The following is a 25011-nucleotide window of genomic DNA, read 5'->3' on the forward strand; positions in this document are numbered from 1 at the left end:
TACTAGATACTTTCATTAGACAACAACTATATGATATGTATGCGGCAGAAAAAAGGAGAAGACTACAATTCCACAAAGATAAGGTAGAAACTTAATGAAATGAAATATCTTTCACCATAGGTGATGTTATTCATATATTAAAATTAAATTATTCTGCTGAAGTATATATAACCATCATTCATGATAACAACCAAGTACACTTTTTTGGTAAAGCTACCTCTCTATGATAGCCTTACTCAATACTAATCGGGTAATAATATTTTGTAAAAGATATGTTACATATAAAGATAAAATATTGAAATATTTATGGTAATCCTTATTAGTGTCATGCACATACTAAATTTCAAGTAAGAATATTTGAGACAAAATTTGTACTTAAATGTTGTACATTATTTATGTTTATAACCTCAAGAGGAAAGGCTATTGGTGACATTTTTTGAATGACTATTTTTTTTCTATTTTGTTGGTTATATTTGTTTACAAAATTGAGTGAAGTAAGAAATAATATTATTGAAGAAATGTCACTTTCTCCCATATTTAAACTTTGAATATATTTTGAAATGTTTTAATGATTTCAGGTCATTTTGCTCTCAAAATACAAGTAACTCTAAGACAATATGTATTAATAATTTAAAAACACTTGTCCAATTTTCGTTCAATCACAATTATTTACTAAAAAGCTTTAATTTAGTAATATTAATTCTATTTTACAACATCATATACTATATATACGATACACACGTGCTGTGAAACTAGTATATATATATATATATATATACTAGTGAACGTGTCCGCACTTCACGCGAAGTGAATAGTCGTTTTAGAAATTTGTTATTAATTAAAAAATTAAAACTTATTTTTACTACTATAGTTCTTTTAAGGATTTTTTAATATTATAAAATATTATTGATGAAAATTTGTCATTTTGCTAATTCCTTTTTTACTTCGGAGAGGTAAAGTAAAAATTTAAATTTGATTAATTTTGAGCTTTAGTCTTTTATGTTATTGAATTCTAAATTAGTTATGTGTCAATGAAATTTATAGAGATCAAAGTTATTTGATTGACCGAACACACTACTCTGTTCCTACTTTCACAAAAACAAAGAATATAGAATGGACAGAAATATTGATCAATAACAATAATAATAACGTCATGAAAAATATATAATGTATTAATATGAGATATATATATATATATATCTTTTAGCAAAAGAAATAATTTAAAAATTCAAAAAGGCAAATAAAATTATGTTAAAAAATAGGAATTCTTATGAAGTCATAATAATTAGTTCATAGTAATAAACAAATAAAAGAAAATATAAAGAATAAAAAAAAAGTAAATTGAGGAAATAATATAACATTAATAACGATATTTGAAGGAAGGGAAGTAAAAAAAATTAATAGCATTAATGATGAATGGAATTAAATATGGTCATCTTTGATATTTCTTATTTTTTAAAAAATTAAGTCTTTTGATTTTTTTTTAAAATCTTCAATAAATAAAGTAAAATTTGAGGCATAATCTTTTTTGAAAGAATGACTTTATTTTTGAGAAATTATTTAATAAAAATATAAGAAAAATATCAAAAATATTGATAAATTTAAAATAAAATAAATTTCAATTGAAGACACAAAAAATAAGACAAAGTAAAAGAAGAAAGAAATTAGTAGAATAAATATGTTGAAAGAAATAATGTCAGTAGTAAATTTTAATTAATTGAAGATGAATGAAAAAAAATAAACTTTAAGTAAAGAAACATAAAAAAAAAAAGATAAAATTAAAAAAGAAAGAAATTTGAAAAATACTTATTCTCTCCTAATTTGATATATATATATAATAATAAAAAAGGTCATTTAAATAAAGGAAATAAAAGGTCGAGTTTGTGAGTTATGTTGTGAATTATAATGCGTTTGTGAATTATGTTGTAAAATCCTACTCAGTACTCCCTCTTCCGGTTCCCTTATCTAGTTTGGTAGTCTGTTATTACTAAATCTTCGTAGTTTCTCCCAAAATTACTTTTTTTTTTACTCTATTCATCTCTTTTCCATAGCCCATGTTCTTAGCAACTTCTTCTTTAATCAAACCCCGGGATACACAGTCCTTCGGTTCCCTGACCATGGCGGACTTTCAACTTCCCTAGGCATTTACAGGTTAATCCATCGTTGTTACTAAGAGGGTAGGGAACTAACCATTTACTAAGAGTAAGTATATGCATGAACATCATATAACAACAGTACTATATAACATCAACAGTACATTTATGAACATCATATTATATAACAACAATACTATATAACAGTACATAATATCATAAACTGGGAGAAACTACTAAGATCTAGAAAACACATAACTACTTACATTGATAGTGATCGGAGAGAGATTTCTTTTTCAGGAGTCCCCGAGCGACTTTGCAGTTACTTAAGAATATAAACACTCACACTCTTTTTACAAACAAACTCACTTCACTCTTTTTTTTAATGAAGGGTGGGAAATATGTAAAGCTAAATTTTACTCTTGGCTATGCTCCACTTGCTCTTCGCTCATGACGTCATGGCTTACCTATCCTTCTTTGTCTTTTCTCGTGACTTGTCATTGCTTACGTCTTTTCTACGTGTATTTTCTATGTGTCTAGGTTTTGTAATGCTATGGAGTCGAAGCTCATTCCTGAGTCATCGTCTTCGTTTGGGTCTTGCGCAAATTGTTCTGGCAATGGATTGTATTCGTTACTTCCTGAATCTTCAGTTTCTGCAGTTCTGGTTTGGGGTTTGGGTTTTAACATATGACTTCTTTAGTCTTTTCACCGAGTAGCTTGTGGAGGGAATTTTGTATCATTTGTTCAATTTTTTTTGTCTTTCTTTTTCTTTAACAGGAATCATCTAGTCTTTTTTCCCTTTTCTGTGGTTCTTGGTGTATTAAAACTAGCTGGTAATATTCTAATACTTTTTGGCAAAGTGTCAGCCATCAAAGGAATTGATAAGTCTTTACCCGCTACCGTTTGAACGGGACTAGTTGTACCTCTAGCCGATACAATAGCTTTTTCTACATTCTTTGGGGAATGTACACCCTTCTTATCCATTTTAAACTGAGATGGAGAACTCTTTTGTTCCTTTGGATGTTCTTCTATCTGTAATGGTTGGGTCTGAGTGATTTCAAAATGTAAAATTCTTATTCTTTCTTGTAGAAGGTGGATGTGCTGTGCCATTTTTTCTTTTTCCTTCTCAAGTCTCTCAATAGTTTGGTTTTGTCTTTTGAAGTTGTCTGTCATTGAAGAGCAGTGATCGCAAAATATTATTTTATCTGTGTCTTTTCCAATATTATATTGTAGGAAAGGGTTTGTGGTTTGTCTTAAGGCTGGACTTGTGAAATAATTTGGTCCTAAAGTCCCTCTTGCGTAATTCAGAGCTTCGTTCAGGTCATTGAATCCTTTGAAGAGGGGAGTGGGAAGACTTTTATTGAGTCTATTACCTCCGTCCATGTCTGAAAAATTTCGTCCAGTCTTCCTTGGACTACCACATAGAATTTGAATTTTTTGTCTTCATTTTTTTTTGTAAAATAACGGCTTAACGAATTCATTACTGAAATGAAGTAAGTACTTTGTTATATGCTATCCATAGATTGTATATCAAACATCTTTGTGGTCTGTCTATTTTTGTTTCTAGTTTTACTCTGAAACTTAAGTTAGATGGGGGGTAAAATATTAAATTTTGTCTTCCGAAATGCAGTCTTTCCATGCTTGGGGTGTTTAGTCTTGCCTCATCTAGTTTTGTCTGGGGTTTGAACAAGGTGTTCCTCAATAAAGTCTGGAGATATAAGTCTCTGTCCCTTTGGTCTGTACTGATGCTTAAGCTGGAGGCCTTAGCTTTGTCTTTTCCTGTACTCATGCTGAAAATAAATAGTTAGTCTTCATGAGTCTGCTAAGCTGATCTTCTAAAGAGTTATCTTTCCCTAGAGATATATTATATATTGAGGTGGCATCTAATAAGTTTAACCATCTTCTTTTACTACTACTTTTTCAATCTATTTTTTGACGAAATTTTACAATAGCTTTGCAATCAATTCTTACTAAATTTTCTTTTTTATTGATAATATATAATTTGAAGCTATTAAGGCCGTAGATTACTGTTAGTATTTCTTCATCTATACTACTCATGTTTCCTCTTTCTTTGTATTTTTCGCTTTGGTAGGCACAAATCTTTTCATCTTTTTTGTCTTCATACTTATTTTTCTTTGTTTAAGTACTTTTCCCCATCCTTCTAGACTTCCGTCCGTTTCTACTATTGGATAGTCAGTTTCCAACGGGAGAGATAAGTCTGGTATGGTTTTAACCATTTGCTTGAGTTAGTGTACTAACTTTATGTCTTCCGTATTTAATGTTTTTTGTCCATTAGTTCTTGTTTTTGAGTATAGGGGTCCTGCTACTTTTCCTAGGTCTTTTATAAAATTTCTTGCATAATTTAAAATTCCTAGAAATTTTTGTAAATCTTTAGTTTTGTCTAATTTATCTGGCATATCTAGGACTTTCTTTGCTATGTGAGGTTGTAATTTAATTCTCCCATCTCCAATTTCTACTCCTAGAAAATTTATGAGGTTTTTACATAAATCCATTTTTTTCTACTAATTATGATTCCGTTGTCTACAAATAACTTAAATACTATTTGTAAGTGTCCTAGATGTTCTTTAGTATTATTACTGAATACTAAAATATCGTCTACATATACCAAAATAAAGTTTTTATAGTCTCTAAAATTATTATCCATTTTTCTTTTGGAAAATTGGGTGGGGGGGGGGGGGGGGGGGTTTTTTGTCCGAAAGGCATTACTAACCATTCGAAATGTCCTTCTGGACAAGTAAAAGCCGTCCATTCTATATTATCTTCATGCATTTTTAATTGCTAGTATCCGGACTTGCAGTCCAACTTACTAAAAATCTTTCTTCCCTATATTCTATTTATTAGTTCTATTTTATCTGGTAGCTTGTATCCGTCCATTCGGATGTTATCATTGAGTCTTTTGTAATTTATAACCATTCTTGCTTTTCCTCTTACTATTTCACTATGATTTCTTACCATAAATGTTGTTGATCTATGCCTTGATGTTGATCTTCTTATTACTCCTAACTTTAGTAACTCTCTTATTTGGTCTTTGAATTCTTTCAGGTCTTCATTTGTTGATTCTATAGAAGTTGTTTTTACCGTATATTTTGGGTTAATTATGTCTAGTCTGCAGGTTATGTGATTGGCGTCCCAATGCTTCAGGGTCTTTCTCCGATTATTTCTAGTTTATCTAGAATTAGAATTACCTCTTCTAGATCTTTTTGATTTTTTATTACTCCTATGTGTTGTAATCCTCTTTTAAAATTGTAAAGCCCTGTATTTATTTCTATTAAGTTGTAATTCTTTTCTACATCTTCCGTATCTAAAAGGCTAAGTTCTAATAGTTCAATTTCTTCCTTTTCATTTGTAATATGTATCTTTGGACAAGTGCATTCTTCTCCTTTGTCGCATTTTGAAGTATTTGGGCTAATTTTATTAGTTTCTATGAGGTACCTAGATTTTGTTGGAATAGATTCTATTGTTATTGCGGTTTGGGTGGTGTTTTTTGAGAATATTATTCCATCTCTGGTAAGGAGACAACTTCCATTATTATGTAGTAAGAAGTCTAATCCTAAAACAAAGTCTACCCTAATATTTAAATCTTTTACCCAGATCTTTTCTAACTTATAGGTAGGTTTATAGAAGTCTGCACATGTGTTTAAAAAACTTATTTTTGCATTACTAACGTAATGCTTATATATGTTAGAAGATCCGTCCATTTGCATGGCGCTTTGTGGTTCTAGGAAATCTTTTATTATTTCTAGAGGCAAAATGCATCTATGTATTTTACTCTTTGTACATCCTGAATCTACTAGAGTGAGGGTTTCTATCTCGTATTCCTGAATTTTTATTCTAGTCAAGATTTTTATGGTATTAATTTTTGTCTTCGTTACAAATTAATCCTTCAAATGACTTATCGTCTTCCTTTTTGTTTAAGAGTTCTATTTCTAGTTCGGGTAATTTGTGGTTAATTTGGATGGTTTCCTATTTCTACGCCTTTCCCCTTTTCTAGTTCACTCATTCTTTCTTCTAAATTATCTATCCTAGCTTCTAATGTTTTAAGCGATTTTTCTTTTGTAATAACTTGTTCGTCTTTGACCTTAATATTGAATATCTTATCAATGCACCGAATGCATCCTTCTATGTAGCAGTTCATGCATTTTGCTCTTCTATATTTGCTTGGATATCCTGTGCAATTAAAACATCGCTGGCTATCTAAACCTTTTCCTTTACAAAATTGGTGGTCACATTGTATATTGCAAAGGTGTAATATTTTAGGTTATTTAGGTCTAGCTTCTCTAATCCTATTTCGTTTATTAATATTTATTCTTCTGAATCTGATAAATCTTGTCTTCCTCCTTCTACGACATCTATGCTTATTACTAAATATATACTTTCGTTATCTGACATATATTTGTCTACATTTATCAGGGTTTTTTGGAAATCTTCTATAAGTTGGGCATTTCTTGTCCTACTGTTGTTTCTTTCGGGACAAGTATTGGCCCGACATTCTTCACTTCCGCATGTGAAACAAGCTAGTCTATTTTTGTAAATTCTATTATTAGAACTCTTAAACAAAAAGGAAGATGATAAGTCATTTGAAGGATTAATTTGTAACGAAGACAAAAAAATTAATACCATAAAAATCTTGACTAGAATAAGAATTCAGGAATACGAGATAGAAACCCTCGCTCTAGTAGATTCAAGATGTACAAAGAGTATAATAAATAGATGCATTTTGCCTCTAGAAATAATAAAAGATTTCCCAAAACCACAAAGCGCCATGCAAATGGACGGATCTTCTAACATATATAAGCATTACGTTAGTAATGCAAAAATAAGTTTTTTAAACACGTGTGCAGACTTCTATAAACCTACCTATAAGTTAGAAAAGATCTGGGTAAAAGATTTAAATATTAGGGTAGACTTTGTTTTAAGATTAGACTTCTTACTATATAATAATGGAAGTTGTCTCCTTACCAGAGATGGAATAATATTCTCAAAAAACACCACCCAAACCGCAATAACAATAGAATCTATTCCAACAAAATCTAGGTACCTCATAGAAGCTAATAAACTTAGCCCAAATACTTCAAAATGCAACAAATGAGAAGAATGCACTTGTACAAAGATACATATTACAGATGAAAATGAAGAGATTGAACTATTAGAACTTAGACTTTCAAATACGAAAGATGTAGAAAAGAATTACAACTTGATAGAAATAAATACAGGGCTTTACAATTTTAAAAGAGGATTACAACACATAGGAGTAATAAAAGATCAAAAAGATCTAGAAGAGATAATTCTAATTCTAGATAAGCTAGAAATAATCGGAGAAAGACTCCTGAAGCATTGGTACGCCAATCACATAACCTACAAACTAGACATAATTAACCCAGAATATACGGTAAAAACAGCTTCTATAGAATCAACAAATGAAAACCTAAAAGAATTTGAAGACCAAATAAGAGAGTTACTAAAGTTAGGAGTAATAAGAAGATCAACATCAAGGCATAGATCATCAACATTTATGCTAAGAAATCATAGTGAAATATTAAGAGGAAAAGCAAGAATGGTTATAAATTACAAAAAACTCAATGATAACACTTGAATGGATGGATACAAGCTACCAGATAAAACAGAGCTAATAAATAGAATATAGGGAAGAAATATTTTTAGTAAGTTTGACTGGAAGTCCGGATACTGACAAGTAAAAATGAATGAAGATAGTATAGAATGGACTGCTTTTACTTGTCCAGAAGGACATTTCGAATGGCTAGTAATACCTTTCGGACTAAAAATCCCCCCCCCCCCCCCCAATTTTCCAAAGAAAAATGGATAATAATTTTAGAGACTATAAAAACTTTATTTTGGTATATGTAGATGATATTTTAGTATTCAGTAATAATACTAAAGAACATCTAGGACACTTACAAATAGTATTTATGTTATTTGTAGACAACGGAATCATAATTAGTAGAAAAAAATGGATTTATGTAAACACCTCATAAATTTTCTAGGAGTAGAAATTGGAGATGGGAAAATCATTACAACCTCACATAGTAAAGAAAGTCCTAGATATGCCAGATAAATTAGACAAAACTAAAGATTTACAAAAATTTCTAGGAATTTTAAATTATGCAAGCAATTTTATAAAAGATCTAGGAAAAGTAGCAGGACCCCTATACTCAAAAACGAGAACTAATGGACAAAAAACTTTCAATACGGACGACATAAAGTTAGTACAAAAACTCAAGCAAATGGTTAAAACCATACCAAACTTATCTCTCCCATTGGAAACTAACTATCTAATAGTAGAAATGGACGGAAGTCTAGAAGGATGGGGAAAAGTACTTAAACAAAGAAAAATAAGTATGAAGACAAAAAAGATGAAAAGGTTTGTGCCTACTCATCATTCATCTATCTCTTTTACAACAAGTGTGATCAATAATGCAACATTCATATACATACATGTATCATAATGAAGCAAGAACAAACATACATCACACAATCATAGAATCACAACCATCACCTACCTCGAATCCAAGCTTGAATCCCCTAAGGCACTTGAATCTTCCCTTTCCGGATTCTTCCCTCTTGTTCGGGGTCTAAAAACATACAGTTAATGCAAGGATCAACAATCAAAGGTCTAATTTTCTGGATTATAACAGACCCAATAAACCTAGACCAAACCCAAGATCCTAATACGCAATTTAGGGTTGTTTCCACCATAGGATATATAACAAAACACTCCCCCATCAATATTTATCCATTTTATTACGTTCTACGGATAAAAAAATGGGTTCGGGGAGTGAAAAGTTTACCTTTAGCCTCAAAAATAGTGAAAAATGAGTAAGAGTTGCCTGGGGTTCGTTCTTTTAGCTCTAAAAGTCAAAAAGTGCATAATGAGGTCATTTAGGGGTTTATTAACGACTTTGATTCGCGTCGAGCCCATCACAGCGGCACCCATCCCGCCACAGCGGCCCAAACAACTGCCAAAGCGGCTTGCGAGAGACAGAGAGTTATTTAAAGAATTCCAAAATTTCCATTTCACAAAACACCTCTAACCAACGACACTCAGAAATTTCCCTTCACACTAAGATTGATTTCGGGAGTTCTACTCGCCCAAATTCAATTCCGTAAAGTCGTACGGATTCCTTAACAAGTTATCCTACCACTCATGTAATAAAAACTATAATTAACTCACCCGGGTTTTTACCAGATTTCCCTACACCTTAAAGACTTCGATTTCATCTAAATCTGGACTAGGTTGGGAAAATCCAATTACTACGAAAAAGTTTTTCAGCCCCAAATTCTTTCACCATTGGCTTTTCCATAACGATGGAATCAGGTCGTTACAATAGATACTAATTTACCCATCACTCATCCCCGAGTGATAATTAGGAGAAAAGGGCTAAAGCAAGAATAGAGTAGTATCTGAATCCTCGAATTACTGGGGATACTTGTTTCACATGCCCTTCTTACTGAATCTCATTACCCCCTAAGGGTTTCACATCTCCAACCTCAAACCAACCTATTGAGTACCTACACGTCCTTCCATACAATGCCTCAATAAAGTCATCTCAATAATTGAGTGATAAATATTGTTGTATGCAAACTTAACTAACAACAAAGCGATTCCCAACAACCACCAATGTTGATCGTACACACGTCTACAACATGTTATTAAGGAATTTGACACAACATCATGACGAATCCTTTCTCACTTAACCAAGATAAAATTCTAAATCAATACTCGCTACAATTAGAAGTGAACTTGAACCAACCAACACACACTCATAATACCCAAACCATCATAGTCCTTATCAATATCTCCATCTCACAATATAATTTCCATGAGCTTAAGTTATAAAAATTGATCTTTAGATATCAGATACTCATCGACATGTCCAAGCATACAAACCCTCCAACAACAGTATCGAAATGTTAGATTTAGTAATTGTAGATTACCTCTTAAGAACAGTAGAATTGGATTGAATGATCCCCACATCAACCACACATAATTGATACATGACCTCGACGGCAAGATGAAATAATAGATTGTCGGACAACCATAAATACGCATGGTAGCTCTTCTATAAACTTTCATAAGCAAGGTGGTACATGTAAAACCACTGAAATACTTTAACAACTCCAACATAACACCAATTATGTCATTCGAAATAACCAAATATTCCCAATCTTCCCAATTAACCAAGAGATCATCGCAAGATTTGGTACCCCCGATCCACCACTAGGGATCCACCCACAAAAGTGAAAACACACAAGAGCATAGCTAGTGAATCATACTCACAATACTAACAACCATCATAAACACTCCGACCATTTACCTTATTTATAAACCAACACTTTTTAAATGAAACCTTTCTTCGGTACTTAACAATCAATAGTAATAAACTTTACGACTCAACGCATGTGTAAGTCCTTTCAAAGGTTCAATACCTGGTACAATTGATCATTTTCCACATTGCCAATTCATATCTTGACAAATATATCACCACAAGTGTAAACTTTTAATGGAAAATATGAACCGTAAATTCAACCGTATAACACAATTCCCTTATCTATCAACATTAGCTTGTACCTTGAAGATTCTTATGAATTCATGGATCTTCGCTTATTATTGATCGTATCTCTATCAATCTTACAATATCTTTTTGCTAAAACTTTAATCGTACTCATTACCAAACTCAAAACAAAACCAAAGCATTTATCATCACACTTAAGCTAATGTATGTACACTCCTTTCTCAAGTCATTTCCAATAGTTTTTAACCAATCAGACTTGTGACACTATTACCATAGCCACAACAAAACAAATGAAATCACGCATCTCTGAACCCAATTATCTACCCCTCTGAAGATACCTCTTAGCCTTAAAAATCCAATAAAATATTCTTGCTCTCGCCTCTCTCTAAAGGTTGTACTGTTCCACTATATTTTCCTTCATTATAACTTTAGCTCTTTCAAATTCTATTCAATTGGTGTCCTACCCTCTCTTAAAACTTTCCATACAATCACGTTACTCATACCGCCATTATACTCGGTTAGCCCTGGCTATCGCTATGAAGTCAACCTTTTCATCAACATGATCAAACTCAAGTATACCCATCAAATTCAAAGGGATAACCTAATTTTATACACATTTACTTACTAAATTGTTCAATTACCTTCAACCAAGTATACTCAATGGGACTTTCTTTATCCATAAGCTTGTCATTTCGATATTAATCCATTCATTCATGGCTTAAGATAAAATCACCAGTCCTCATACTACCCTCCTTCTTCTTAACAAACAAGACAGAAGCACCCCCAGGGGGAAGCACTAGGACGGATAAAACCTTTATCAAGAAGCCCTTGGATTTGAACTTTAAGCTCTCTCAATTCTGACACCACTGTAATAGACTCAATAGAGGGGGATTCGACCTCAACATCTCGAATATGAGTCAATTACACCAAATAATCCTGCCCTACCAGTTTCCTAGCCCGAAAAGAATATATGATCTTAGCTAGCTTAAGCTTGTACACCCCTTCCCACTCTAATCTTTCCCTACCTGGGATCTCTAGAGTTACCGACTTAGTATTACAATTAAGCCCGGTATAATAGGGGGACAATCAAGTCATGCCTAAGATTATATCAAGTCATTCATATCCAATATAACCAAATCAACCCAAATCTGAAAATCCATAACCACAACATGACAACATGATACACATGGGTGACTATGACTGACTCTTCCACTGGGGTAGAAACATGGATGGGAGCATCAAGTATATCACAAACCACATCAAATCCTAAGGCAATTGAACTGACACATAAGAATAAGTAAAACCCGAATCAAACAAAACAATAGCCATCCAAGCACAAACAAAAGTAGCTCTTGTGAACACTACGTCACACCCTCAAACTCGGCCTTATCCGAAAAAACACAAAACTGAGCCATGTCCTCTTGACGGGCAACCTCATTGCCCGATTGCACTACTCCTCTACCTGCATTACCATTTCCCCGGCCTCCATAGCCTCACTGATTTACCCCTCATATGCCCAGGTTCTCCAAAATTTAACACACCTTATAATTTATATTCGATTACTGAACACTGAATTAGATCGCATGGGTTAGTTCGGGTACGATTCGGGGTCCATAATTATGACTAGGTAAAATATGGGAGAAAGGGCTGAGGTTCTGTCTCACCATGTCCCGCTCTAGCGGGAGGAATCCCGCACTGGCAGCCTCACCTTGGTGGGAAAATCCCGCCCCAGCGGCCATAACGAAAACAGAATCCCTGCCAATAATTTTTCTCGGTTCTTTTCTTTCCCAATTTCCCCCAAAGGTTCCCAGCTATAACACATGCATTTTTTAGAGAAAAACCCTTTGCTAGGACAATCATTGTCTATCCCTCCCGTACGGTCAACCCAATGAAGTACACACTTTAGAATCCTTTTACATCGTTTCAACTCTACCACACACATATCCCTAGGATACACCCAAACTCTCACACGGTTATCAGTTAGTCGCAACGCACATCCATATTTCTCCCTTACAAACCACATCGTAATTTATCTAGACCATTGCACCTAATCTCGTGATGACTTTCTTTTCACAAGAAGTTCCACGACACTCAAGCGGTTACAACTGGCAATAGTTCAACATTATTTAGGCAGGCCAACACATTACACATATCAACATTCAGACAAGCAATACTGGGCACATAATCATATCAAAGGATTCAAGTAATACCACCCTTCACATTCATAGTTAATTTATGACAACTAGAATTACACATTCACCGTTATAAGTTACAACTCACAGACAAGTCCAATTTCTTTAATTAGTTAGTTCCATAAACGACCATCAGCCATGCATTATACAGTCCCTAAGGTAGATACCAATTGGAAACTTCTAATCCAATTAACTTGCTTGTGTCCTTTCGGTCGGGACTACGGCGTCTAGTTCACTTCGTTGAGATACCAATTGGACTCAACTCATACCACAAGTGACAATTGTAGCTAGCGAGCCTTACAAAACTACTTATTTCAATCATAGAACTTGGTTGAACCCAATTCTTAACCACCTCAACCTTTAACTGATGGTAACTAGACCTTAAATCAATCTTAGAGAAAATCGATGCACCTTGCAATTGGTCAAAAAGGTCATTTATCCTAGGCAATGGATACTTGTTCTGAATGGTGACCTTATTCAATTGTCGGTAGTCTATACACATCCTCTCTTGCTAGTGATAGTGTTACCACTGTTGTTGCTCTAGCTCGGACCATGGAGTGAAGGAGGAAAGATACTAATTTGTATCACCCAAATACCAATTGGATTCAAGTCATAGCACGAATGAGTAGAAAAAAGTGAGTTTTCCTAAAGTCCTATAGCTTCTCGAAGAAAAGTACGAACGTCTTCGTACCTTTCCTCAAGACTCTACTAGACTTGTTTTGGTACAACGAAATCAACGAACTTAGGGCTCTGATACCAACTTTGTCACGATCCAAACCGTCGTGATTGACACCCACACTAACCCTCCGGTGGGAGAACTATTACTACAACCCAAACAAACCAATTTTATGAAAACTAAGGCATTTAAAGATACAAAAACATGTTTAAATGACAATAAAAATGGAGTCCCCATAAACTCCAAGGTTTATATAAACAGTTAACCAAACTAATGCGGAATAACAACCCCTAGAACCTGAAAGTCATTGTACCAAAACTCTACTAACGACAAGTCTTAGAACAAGGGGTACAACCCCAAAACTAAACAACGCCTTAAACAAATAGTCTTAGTCCTAAAAGAGTGGATTTAAATAAGAAAGATCCATGGCAGCCTGAAAGAACGGGCTCACCCTTGAATCTGGTCACACTCAAAAGTCACCTAGCTGAGGTTTATCAATAGCCACTGGAAGATGCCCCTGTACTCAACAAAAATAAGAGCAAGTGCGGTATCAGTACATAACCACAGTGTACTGGTAGGATCACGCGGCTATCCCACTAAGTGTAACATACATTAGCCAATACAACAATATAATCACATGCACATACCGAGCATATAAAATATCATTAACATATATGAACAATGAACAACTTCACGATTCTCACATATCATAGTTATATCAATTTAGAGCAACATATTGTCTTCTAATATCAATCAATATTAGATATGAACGAACTCATCACAAGTAGATACATAACACAATTCAATGGTCCTCTCACGAAACCCAATTCAATAGTCCTCTCATGGAACCCAAACCCAAACAGCTAGCATACATGTTCGTGGTACCCGATCCAAGTTAATGTGCCAGAACGTGGCAGTCGATCCCATATTTCTGTTGGAACATGGCAACCGATCCAATGTTTATGCTAGAACATGGCAACCGATCCTAGTTAGTTATGTCAAAATGTGACAACCGATCCATTCAACACACCACAATCATAATTACAAGTACATCCTCAAGATCATACAATTAAGTCATGATTTGATGGTAATCATCATTCATCTATCTCTTTTACAACAAATGTGATCAATAATGCAACATTCATATATATACATGCATCATACTAAAGCAAGAACAAACATATATCACACAATCATAGAATCACAACCATCACCTACCTCGAATCCAAGCTTGAATCCCTTAAGACACTTGAATCTTCCCTTTCCGGATTCTTCCCGCTTGTTCATGGTCTAAAAACATACAATTAACGCAAGGATCAACAATCAAAGGTCTAATTTTCTGGATTATAACAAACTCAATAACCCTAGACCAAACCCAAGACCCTAATACCCAATTTAGGGTTGTTTCCACCATAGGATCTATAACAAAACCCTCTCCCATCAATATTTATCCATTCTATTACGTTCTACGAATCGAAAAATGGATTCAGGTAGTGAAAAACTTACTTTTAGCCTCAAGAATGGTGAAAATGAGTAGGAGTCGCTTGGGGTTCGTTCTTTTAGCTCTAAAATTCGAAAAGTGCATAATGAGGTCATTAAAGGGTTTATTAACGACTTTAATTCGCGTCGAGCCCGCCACAACGGCACCCATCCTGCCACATCGGCCCAAACACCCACCAAAGCGGCTTGCGCGGGACAAAGAGCTATTTAAAGAATTCCAAAATTCCCCTTTCACAACACACCTCTAACCTATAACACTCAGAAATTTCCCTTCACGTTAAGATCGATTTCGGGAGTTCTACTTGCCCGAATTTAATTTCGTAAAGTCGTACGGATTCCTTAACGAGTTATCTAACCACTCATGTAATCAAAACAATAATTAACTCACCCGGTTGTTACCAGATTACCCTACACCTTAAAGACTCCGATTTCGTCCAAATCTGGACTAGGTTGGGAAAATCCAATTACTACGAAAAAAGTTTCCTGGCCCAAATTCTTTTCTCATTGGCTTTTCCATAACGACGGAATCAGGTCGTTACATTAATTTGGAAGAATAATTTTATTTGAGGGAAAATTCCTAAATGTTGATAAATTTTAATTTAAAAAAATAAAAACTTTAATAGAAGATATAAAGAAAAAAAAGTGATTTAAGGAAACAATATAAATAAAATCACTACTGATGAGATTAAGGGAAGGAAGTAAATTAAATTAATAGCATTGATGATGCTAGGAATTAAATATTGTTACCTTTGATATTTTTTCTTAATTTTTTTAAAAAAAAATCAGCCTTTTGAATATTTTAATAAAAAACTCCAACAAATAAAATAAAAATGTGGGCATAATTTCTTTTGAAATAATAACTTTATTTCTGAGAAATTATTTTAATAAAAATATAAGTGAAAAGAAGAAAGAAATTAGTAGAATAAATAAGTTGAAAGAAATAATGTCAGCAATAAACTTTAATTAATTGAAGATAAATAAAAAAAAATAAACTTTAAGTAAAGAAACATAAAAAAAATAAGATAAAATTAAAAAATAAAGAAACTTGTAGAATACTTATTTCTCCTAATTTGATATTAATTCCATATATATATATATATATATATATATATATATATATATATATATGTAAAAAATGAAAGATAAATATCTTTTAGCAAAAGAAATGATCTAAAAATTCAAAAAAGCAAACAAAATTCTGTAACAAAAATTCGCAATTTTTATGAAGTTTTAATAATAACCAAAAAAAATAAAGGAAGTGATTTAAGGAAATAATATAAATAACATTAATGATGAGATTAAGGAAAGAAGTAAAAGAAATCAATAGAATTGATGATAATAGGAATTAAATATGGTCATTCTTGATATATTTTCTTACTTTTTCTAAAAAAACAGTCTTTAGAAATTAAAAAAGAACTCCATAAAATAAAATAAAAATTTGAGGCATATTTTATTTTGGAAGAATAATTTTATTTAAGGGAAAATTTCGTAAATATTGATAAAATTTAATTAAAAAATTTGATAGAAAATATGAAGAATAAAAGTGATTTAAGGAAACAATACAAATAAAATTAATATTGATGAGATTAAGGGAAGGAAGTAAATTAAATTAATAGCATTGATGATGATATGAATTAAATATTGTCATCTTTGATATTTTTTCTTATTTTTTTTAAAAAAATCAGTCTTTTGAAAATTTTTAATAAAAATCTCCAACAAATAAAATAAAAATGTGAGACATAATTTCTTTTGAATGAATAACTTTATTTCTGAGAAATTATATTAATAAAAATATAAGTGAAAATGTCGAAAATGTTGATAAAATTTAATTAAAAAAAATATAAAATAAAATAAACTTTAATTAAAGACACAAAAAGAAGACAAAATAAAAGAAGAAAGAAATTAGTAAAATAAAGAAGTAGAAAGAAATAATGTCAGCAATAAAGTTTAATTAAATAAAGATAAATAAAAATATAAACTTTAAATAAAGACACATAAAAAAATTAAGACAAAATAAAATTAAAAAAAAAGAAATTAGTATTATTCTTCTCCAAATTTGATATGAATTTCATAAATAGATTGATTTTTTCTTCAAATAATTATTCTTACCCTTTGAAACACTAATCACTCTTCCTATAAATTTCTCAACAAAAATAATATTTTTTTCTCAATAGTCTTCTCCTATAGGAGGATTCAACATTCTTCCAAAAAGTCTTTTACTTTGAAGAGAAACTTTTTGTTACGTGAAATTTCTCCTTACACTTATATCTTCCGAAGGATCACAAGATACTCCTCCTTTCTCTTTTCGTAAAGCAATCACAAGGCTAGAAATTAGTTGGTTATCTCAGCGGCATAATCAACATTCTTTTAAAAAGTCTTTTATTTTGAAGAGAAACTTTTGTTACATGACCTTTCTCCTTACATCAATATTTTCTGAAGAATCATGAATTCGTTGGACATCTCAGTAAAGAAACTTGATTATATTCATTATCATTATCAAAAGAAGAGATAAAGTGAAGGAATCCATTGTTGTTGGGTACAAATACTCTAATATTTTTATTTTATAGGCTAAGTAAATATAATTTGTTACTAAAAATGAAAAGTTTTAGTCTTTTCATCTTTCATTTACTTAAATGTGTATTAGCGTGAGGAAAGTTTTAAAGAAACATGATTAATTGGGTAGTGTATTTAAATGTTTTCAGGTTTTAAGAATACAAATAAATAATAGAAATCAAAGATAAAATATCCAAAAAAAGGAGAGAAAAATAAATAGGAATGGAGGCCATAGAGAGGTGTCACATCAGATTGTCTATATATATATATAGTAATAATTAAATGTTAAGAAATTAACAACTAAAGAAGAAAACAAGAGCTTTTTTTTTTCTTTTAAAAATTAAAATTATTTTTTACTACTCTATCCCACCATACCCGGTACTCCAACTCCACACCTCACTACCCATTCACCCCCAAAAAAAATTTGGGTTAAGAATTTTTTTTATTATTTAAAAAGTAATTTTTAATTTAATCAGCGGGGAGGGGGGAGGGGGGAGGGGGGGGGGGAATCGAGATAGGCAATTGTGTGGAATAAAAATATTTTTTTAAAACCATTTTTTAAAAATTGGGGGGGTGAGGGGTGGGTGGGTGGTGGGGTTGGGGTACTCTCGTACTGGGTAAGTGATGAGGTAGGGTAAGAAAAAGATTAATTCTTTTATAAGAAGTTCTTCTCTTCTTTAATTGACAAATTTTATCATTTAAATGTTTTTTGTTTTTTATTTTGTTACATATATCAATGTGTACGCCACATCAATTGAAAATTCCACATATATGGGTGGGTGGATGACGTGTGGCATAGGAGGGTGTTTTCAAATTATTTAATCAAGTAGAAGGTGTTTTTAAGGCTATCATTAGTTGGGGGAACAAAAAGTAATAATTCACGCCAAGTTTAGGGTTATTTTCAATATTTTTCTCTATTTTTTTTATGGAATATTATATGCTTATTCATTCTAATAAAATTTACTTTATATGAATTATTCGTATATTCATCTCTGTTATTTACTTATATAATAGAATAGGGGTGCCAAATGAGAGGGTTAGACTAAAATTAGAGAAATTAAAATGGGTTGAACTAGAAATTGGGTTTAGTCATGACCCGTCCAAGTTTACTTTGAGCTCAAATGGGTTAAAAATCGGGTTAGGTCATCACCTGCCCAATTTGACCCGCTTATTATCAAGAATTTTAGCATATTGCTATTTAGCTTTTTGAAAATTACAAAAGTATACTACTTAAGACTTTTTCTTTCCAAATCTGAGTGGACTTATTTTTAATTACAAATGAAGTTTCTAAAGTACAGACATAGCATATTTAATTAATTTTCGCTTTTAATTATTTATTTATTTTCGATTTTAGTATATCATTTTTGGGGATTCTGTGCCTATTTTTGGGGATGATTATCATGTATTAAATTTTTCTCACCAACTAATGGTTATTACTAAGTTTTTCAAATATATTTTTTTCTTTCTACATCTTCAGTTTTCCAAGAAATTGTTACTTGCTAAGCAGTTTTATTTTCTTGAAAAAATTTAAACTTCTCTCTTCCGTGTTCTTCTTCATTCTTCTCCGTTCTTCTTCTCTTTGAATTTTGTTCATCTGAATTTCACCATTGTTATCTTTTACCTTTAAAATTTTCAAACGTGAAAGATGCTCAATAGATGCTGGAATAGTGCTAGAGATCATATAGACTAAGAATCAAAAGGTTCACAAAACAAAGATCAAGATACTTCAAAGAATACAAATCGTAAACCAATTAAAATCTTTGATCCAATTTCTTTGAACATTATCATAATGATAGGAATACACATGGAGGTTTAGATTCCACAATTTTGATAGTATCGTAAGGATAGGATTACACACCAACCATACGAGTTAATAACTTTGATGGTCACTCAACTATCAATTCTTTTCACAGAAAGTCACTCAACTTTCATTTTCAACTCACAAGTCACTCAACCTATTTAATTTTTTTTTTCATCAAAATTTGCTGACATAGAATTTTAATTTTTAACAAAAATTTTAAAAACCAAATATATATCCATTTAAACCATTTAATGACCTGCCCCATTTAACCCGACCTGCTACAAATATAATATTGAACTTTTTATTTTACCATTAATTCCCTAAATCATTCTCCCTTGTCTCCCCTATTCTTTCCCTCTACTTCTTCTTCTCTTTTATTTTTTAATTTCTCAATTTTAACTTCTTCTTCACATATGTAATTAGCATTATAGAGACTATAGAGGCTGAATGCAATGGATCCCTAAGATTTAGGAGCCCTAGGTCTGAACAATTTATGGAGAACTGAAGAATTGATTGGATTCTAGGGACTTAATAGGTGAAAGGAACCCACTAGTGAAATTACACAAACCTGGTGACGAAAAATACAGAGAAATCCTTCAGATTTTGGGGATAAACTTGAAGAAGACCTCTGCTTGTTCTTTGGAGAAACTGTTGCCTCTTTCTCTTCTTTTCTTTCCAAGTTAGATGATTTTAGGAGAATGAGGGTTTTAGGTAGTTTTTGACTAATTACTTTGTCTTAGACTAAGTAAAATGGTGTGGTTTAAGTACCAACACATAGGGAAAATGACTGATACGACCCTGACTTAAAGCTGACGAAGTGACCACAAGGGGCTTGACAGGCCTTCTAAGGCATGATGGCCCGTCTAATGGATCATCATGCTACCCTGCCCGACAGGGCTTCACGAAAATAAGCATAACGTCTTACTCTATGCTCGAAATTAGGAAAACTTGGTCGCTTTGGAAAGAGGATTCAGAGACCTTTAATTTTATAGGTCATAGGCCACCTAATCCATTTTGTGCTAAAAGATATGATCGTTTGTAGCTGACCCAAAACTCAAAGTCTGATAAGTCTCTTTCAAGGACGGCTTCACGGTGCGTGTGAAACTTCACGGACCGTTTAGGCGTTTGTGGTCCTTCACAATGGCCTTGGGTGAAATCTCATTGTTTGGGTGACTTGTACGGACCCCTTGATGGGCCATTGAAGTCACCACGGGCCGTCAAAGGTACCGTCTAGTGGACTCATTCCCATGGCATCCCTCCTTGACGGGTCGTGAACCCCTAGACGGACCGTGTATGGTGCCGTCTAGGTGACCCCTGCCAGGGCAGTCCCGAATGGTCCTCACGAAGCCCTTAACGGGTTGTGGACCCCCAAACATCCCGTCTAGGGTGTCGTGAAGGGTCCATGGTCCGTTTTGGGTTCATAGTCTTACCCGTTTTCCTTTTTAACCCTTTTTCGAAGTTCGAGGTGTTACAAATATAGTTGCTCACGAGAATTGAAAATGAAAAGGCTTTGCATACAACACTTAAATATCATTTTTACTAATATTTTTGTCTCCTTTATTTATTCATTATTTTTCTCCTTTATTTGTTTTAAATATTTACCTTCATAACTCATAAATCATATTTAATTACTTATTCAATTACTTCTCTTGGTATCCATAACTCTCATGCTTTTCATATTCATTACCTCCAAATATTTAATTTTAAAATTTAAGATATGTTTTGGTATGCCTCCATCTTTATCTCTATAAATTCATCTTTTATATTTCATGAAACCCCTATCCAAGGCTATCCATTTCATTCTATAGTTAAAGTAGTGAACACTTGTATCACTATTGTACTAGTTGATTCATGTTTTAGTTTGACTCATAGAAGAAGACTCTTGAATTTTTATTAGTTTTGGGAGAGGGTTTCGTCTGATGGCAAGAACTCAAAAATTGTGTAATGAATTTGTATTTCTTTTTCCATCTATATTGATATGACTAAAGTCGTAAGAAGAGGATGTGTATGTTGTATTGTTTCTTCTCTATTTATTTTTTTGTGTTTTTTTTTCTCTATTAGACTTCTTTAATTTAATTTTCTATGAATTTCATATTGTTGTATATTTGTATTTTTATTTGCACTTAAGTTAGTTACTTGTGACTTTATTGGAAGTTTGATAAGTACTTATCAAAGTTACAAAATTACAGTTAGTTTCTTAAAAGGAATTAATTTTAAGCTTTAAAATACACCCCTCATTTGGTGGATCTTGTCACTTTTAAAGATTTATTTGTAATGTTTTTTCATAAAATTTTAATCATTCAAACAGATCTGTAAAAATTTACATGGGACACACGTGCAACGCATGTGTCCAACGCACAGGGCCCAATAGTCACTACTAAAAAATTGTCAAAAAATGACGGCCAAAAGCGACGGACTGCGTCGCTTTTTTGGTCAAAATCGATGGAAAAGCGACGCAGTCACTTCCGTCGCTTTTTAGCTCGACGCTTTTCAAAAAGCGACGGACAACGTCGTTTTTTAAAAAGTGACGGACTGCGTCGCTTGTAGAGACGGACTGCGTCTCTTTTAGCGACGGACTAAGTCGCTTTTTTACTTCTTCTTTTTTTGAATTTTTTCAAAAAAAGCGACGGACTGCGTCCCTTTATTTTAATTTTCATTTTTTTTAATTTCTAAAGGGCGACACAGTCCGTCGCTTTTCTGGAAATTTATTTTTTGAAAATCCCAGAAAAGCGACGGATAAAAGGACACTGTCCGTCGCTTTTCTTGAAATTTTATTTTTAAAAACCCAAAAGAGTGATGGACAAAACCACGCTGTCCGTCACTTTTTTGGGTTTTAAAAAAAATTAAAACCCAAAAAAGTGACGGACTAAACCACGCTGTCCATCGCTTTTTTTGCAATATTTTTGACAGTAGCAGCTCGCAGCTTCTGCTGTCCACCTACAAATGCAATTCAATTCAATTCTACACTATTCAGCCCAATCAAACACACACAATTATAAACAATCTAAACAAAACATAAAACAACAAACTTAAAATAACATTCAAAAGTATCTAATTCATAAATTAAAGAATTATAAAGTCTTTTAAAATTCTTTTTAAAATTTCAAAAAGTTCATAAATGTCCAGAGATCTAAACTAGGGAGTGAGATCTATATAATCATCGGGAGCCGAAGTAGTAGGTCGACGAGCGAGGTTCATCACTTGTTCTTTGATTTGCTGAACGGTCTCACTTATGCTTTGTTGTTCAGCTACTTTTTTTTGCTCCGACTCTGCTAGTGCCGCTGTAAGTTTAGCTATTTGATCCGACATAGCAGCAATCTGAACACCGTCAAGTGCCTCAGCTTGACGTGACGATCCAATACCTTCTAAGCCTGACTGAAGGCGTCAAACATCGTTGCGAGAGCCTAGACCATAGCATCTACCCTTGTGTGTCCCCCTACCACTTTTTCTTTCCAAATTTGAGTGGACAGTTCAGGTGTCAATTGAACCGAACTATTTAGATTCTCAGCGACGTACTTATGAAAGTCATTCTGCGTATTAAATATAAATATTGACATCAATATATATACATATCATAAATATATTCACTATTGATATATATTATTCATATTAAATAACTTACAAAAGTTCGTTCGGCCCTTTCCTCCACCCACACATCCGGANTGTGATCCCAATGACCAAATTGTACCTCGACTCCCAAGTACACATAGTCTGAAAATAATTGAATATCATTAATTAAATCGATAGTAAAAAAAAGTAAAGTATACTAAATTTAACTAAAAAATATATACCTTAAAGTTATTAAACATCGCCTGGCGTATACTGTTTGGAATCTCGCTCCAAGAGTGATAAGCTTGTGTATAGAGTCTTCTAACACACTCTTTTAAAGCCCGGGCAGCATCCTTTGCAGGATGCCACCTGCAAAACACATAATAAATATGTTAGTTCATGAATAATATATTAAAGTATAAGAAATAAATAAAATAAACTAACAAATAGATAACAAAACAACCTTACGATGATCCATCTGCCTCAATCATGACTCTACCAAGTCTGTCCTTCTGGCCAGGAGCTAGAGCAGACATCGTAATTATGTGGTGTAGCACTAGGTGCAGCTGTAGACAAGGGTGATACATCAGGATGCACAAAACGCTGAGTTAATGGAGGCGTACCGGCCATAGCATCTGACTGCTCGCTACTAGAATCTCCAAGACTCATGGCAGATAATTGAGGAGATGTACCTGTGGGAGATGGAGTACCTGCCGATAAGGGTCGTGCTCGACGAATAGCCTGTAAAGGTAGGTAATTGTAGCGTCGTGAAGGCAATTCCTGTGAAGTAGATGAAGCACCGACTGGTTGACGATAATTAGGATAATATTGTCGAGGATTTGTCATACCAAACGGAACAACAAATAAATGAGTATCATGGCTGATGCGCTCTGGCGCAGAAGAAATAGATCCTGCAATATATTCAGGATCTATCGGTCTCCTAGACTTCTTCTTCTTAGCCTGTTTAGTCTGGCTAACTCCAAGATGCTCGCGATGTCTATCACCGTCACCGCCTAATGACATCTTATGCAAATTTACATGTATAATATATATAAAAATCATAAATTAAATAAAATTAGTAAAATACACTTACATATGTACTAGCTAGCTTTCATTCTACACTATTCCTCCTCGCTTGTTTCAATTCCATCATTCTCCCATTCTTCCTCCTCAGTTGTTTCATTTTCATTAGCGTCCCATTCTTCGTCATCAAATGATTCATTTTCCTCATTCTCGGATATTTCTTCCTCAACATTCAATATCTCATCATCAGATACTTCTTCTAATATGTGTTGAGGATGTTGTAGTGTGGTTTCCAATTCAACATCAACTTGTTGTTGAACAATTGCAGCATCATTTTGATACGCCACATCTAAGACATGTCTTTCAGTTCTTCCCACAAGCTTACTTTTTATAACAACCCATCAATCAGCTTTGTCTCTACGCAATGGATATGAAGTGTAATACACTTGTTTAGCATGTTGTGCAATAATAAAAGGATCATAACTTCTATATTTCCTGGTGTGCTTAACTTCAATTATATTATGTTGATGGTCCACCTTTGTGCCTCTATGTGATGGGTCAAACCACTCACATTGAAATAATACAGTCTTTTTATTAGGCCAACCTGAATACCTCACTTCAATAATCTCTTGAATGACACCATAATATTCAATAGTTTGACCAGTACCATCAACATCACCTTGTATATAGACACTGTTATTATTTGTTTTCTTGTTCCTAGATACTTCTTCAGTTTGAAACTTAAAACCATTGACACAATACTTATTCATTGCCAGTACTTGAGATTCAGGTCCAAGGGCTGCTTCTTTCACTAATTGCAAATGTTGGACACTTGAGTATTCATCGTAAACCTACGCGATTGTTATTTCAAGTAATATAATTTAGTATAACATGAATATATTATTAACTACTTAGTGATTGCACACTTACATAGTTCCTCAGTCATTTGGAAAATTCTGTATAGATGGCTTCATTACCCCATGTGTTTATGAACAAGCTGATCATTTTACATTCAAGTATTTCGTTAGTTAATGATCACTTATTAGTATGTAATTTAATAACATATTTTTAA

The 25011-nt window shown here is 33.0% G+C and overlaps 1 protein-coding gene across 1 annotated transcript in view; it reads right to left on the minus strand.

Moving 5' to 3' along the window:
• Positions 1–22233: 22233 nt before the first annotated feature.
• LOC125847030 (uncharacterized) overlaps positions 22234–25011 on the minus strand; it is a 4181-nt gene continuing 1403 nt past the window's right edge. Inside the window, exons 2-4 of the mRNA XM_049526740.1 lie at positions 23159–23285; positions 23021–23078; positions 22234–22304 (exon numbers count right to left, since the gene is read on the minus strand). Of these exons, the coding sequence (XP_049382697.1) occupies positions 22234–22304; positions 23021–23078; positions 23159–23285 (256 nt within the window). The remainder of the gene's footprint in view (positions 22305–23020; positions 23079–23158; positions 23286–25011) is intronic.

The sequence above is a fragment of the Solanum stenotomum genome, chromosome 12, assembly GCF_019186545.1.
Source record: "Solanum stenotomum isolate F172 chromosome 12, ASM1918654v1, whole genome shotgun sequence".
Lineage (NCBI taxonomy): Eukaryota > Viridiplantae > Streptophyta > Magnoliopsida > Solanales > Solanaceae > Solanum > Solanum stenotomum.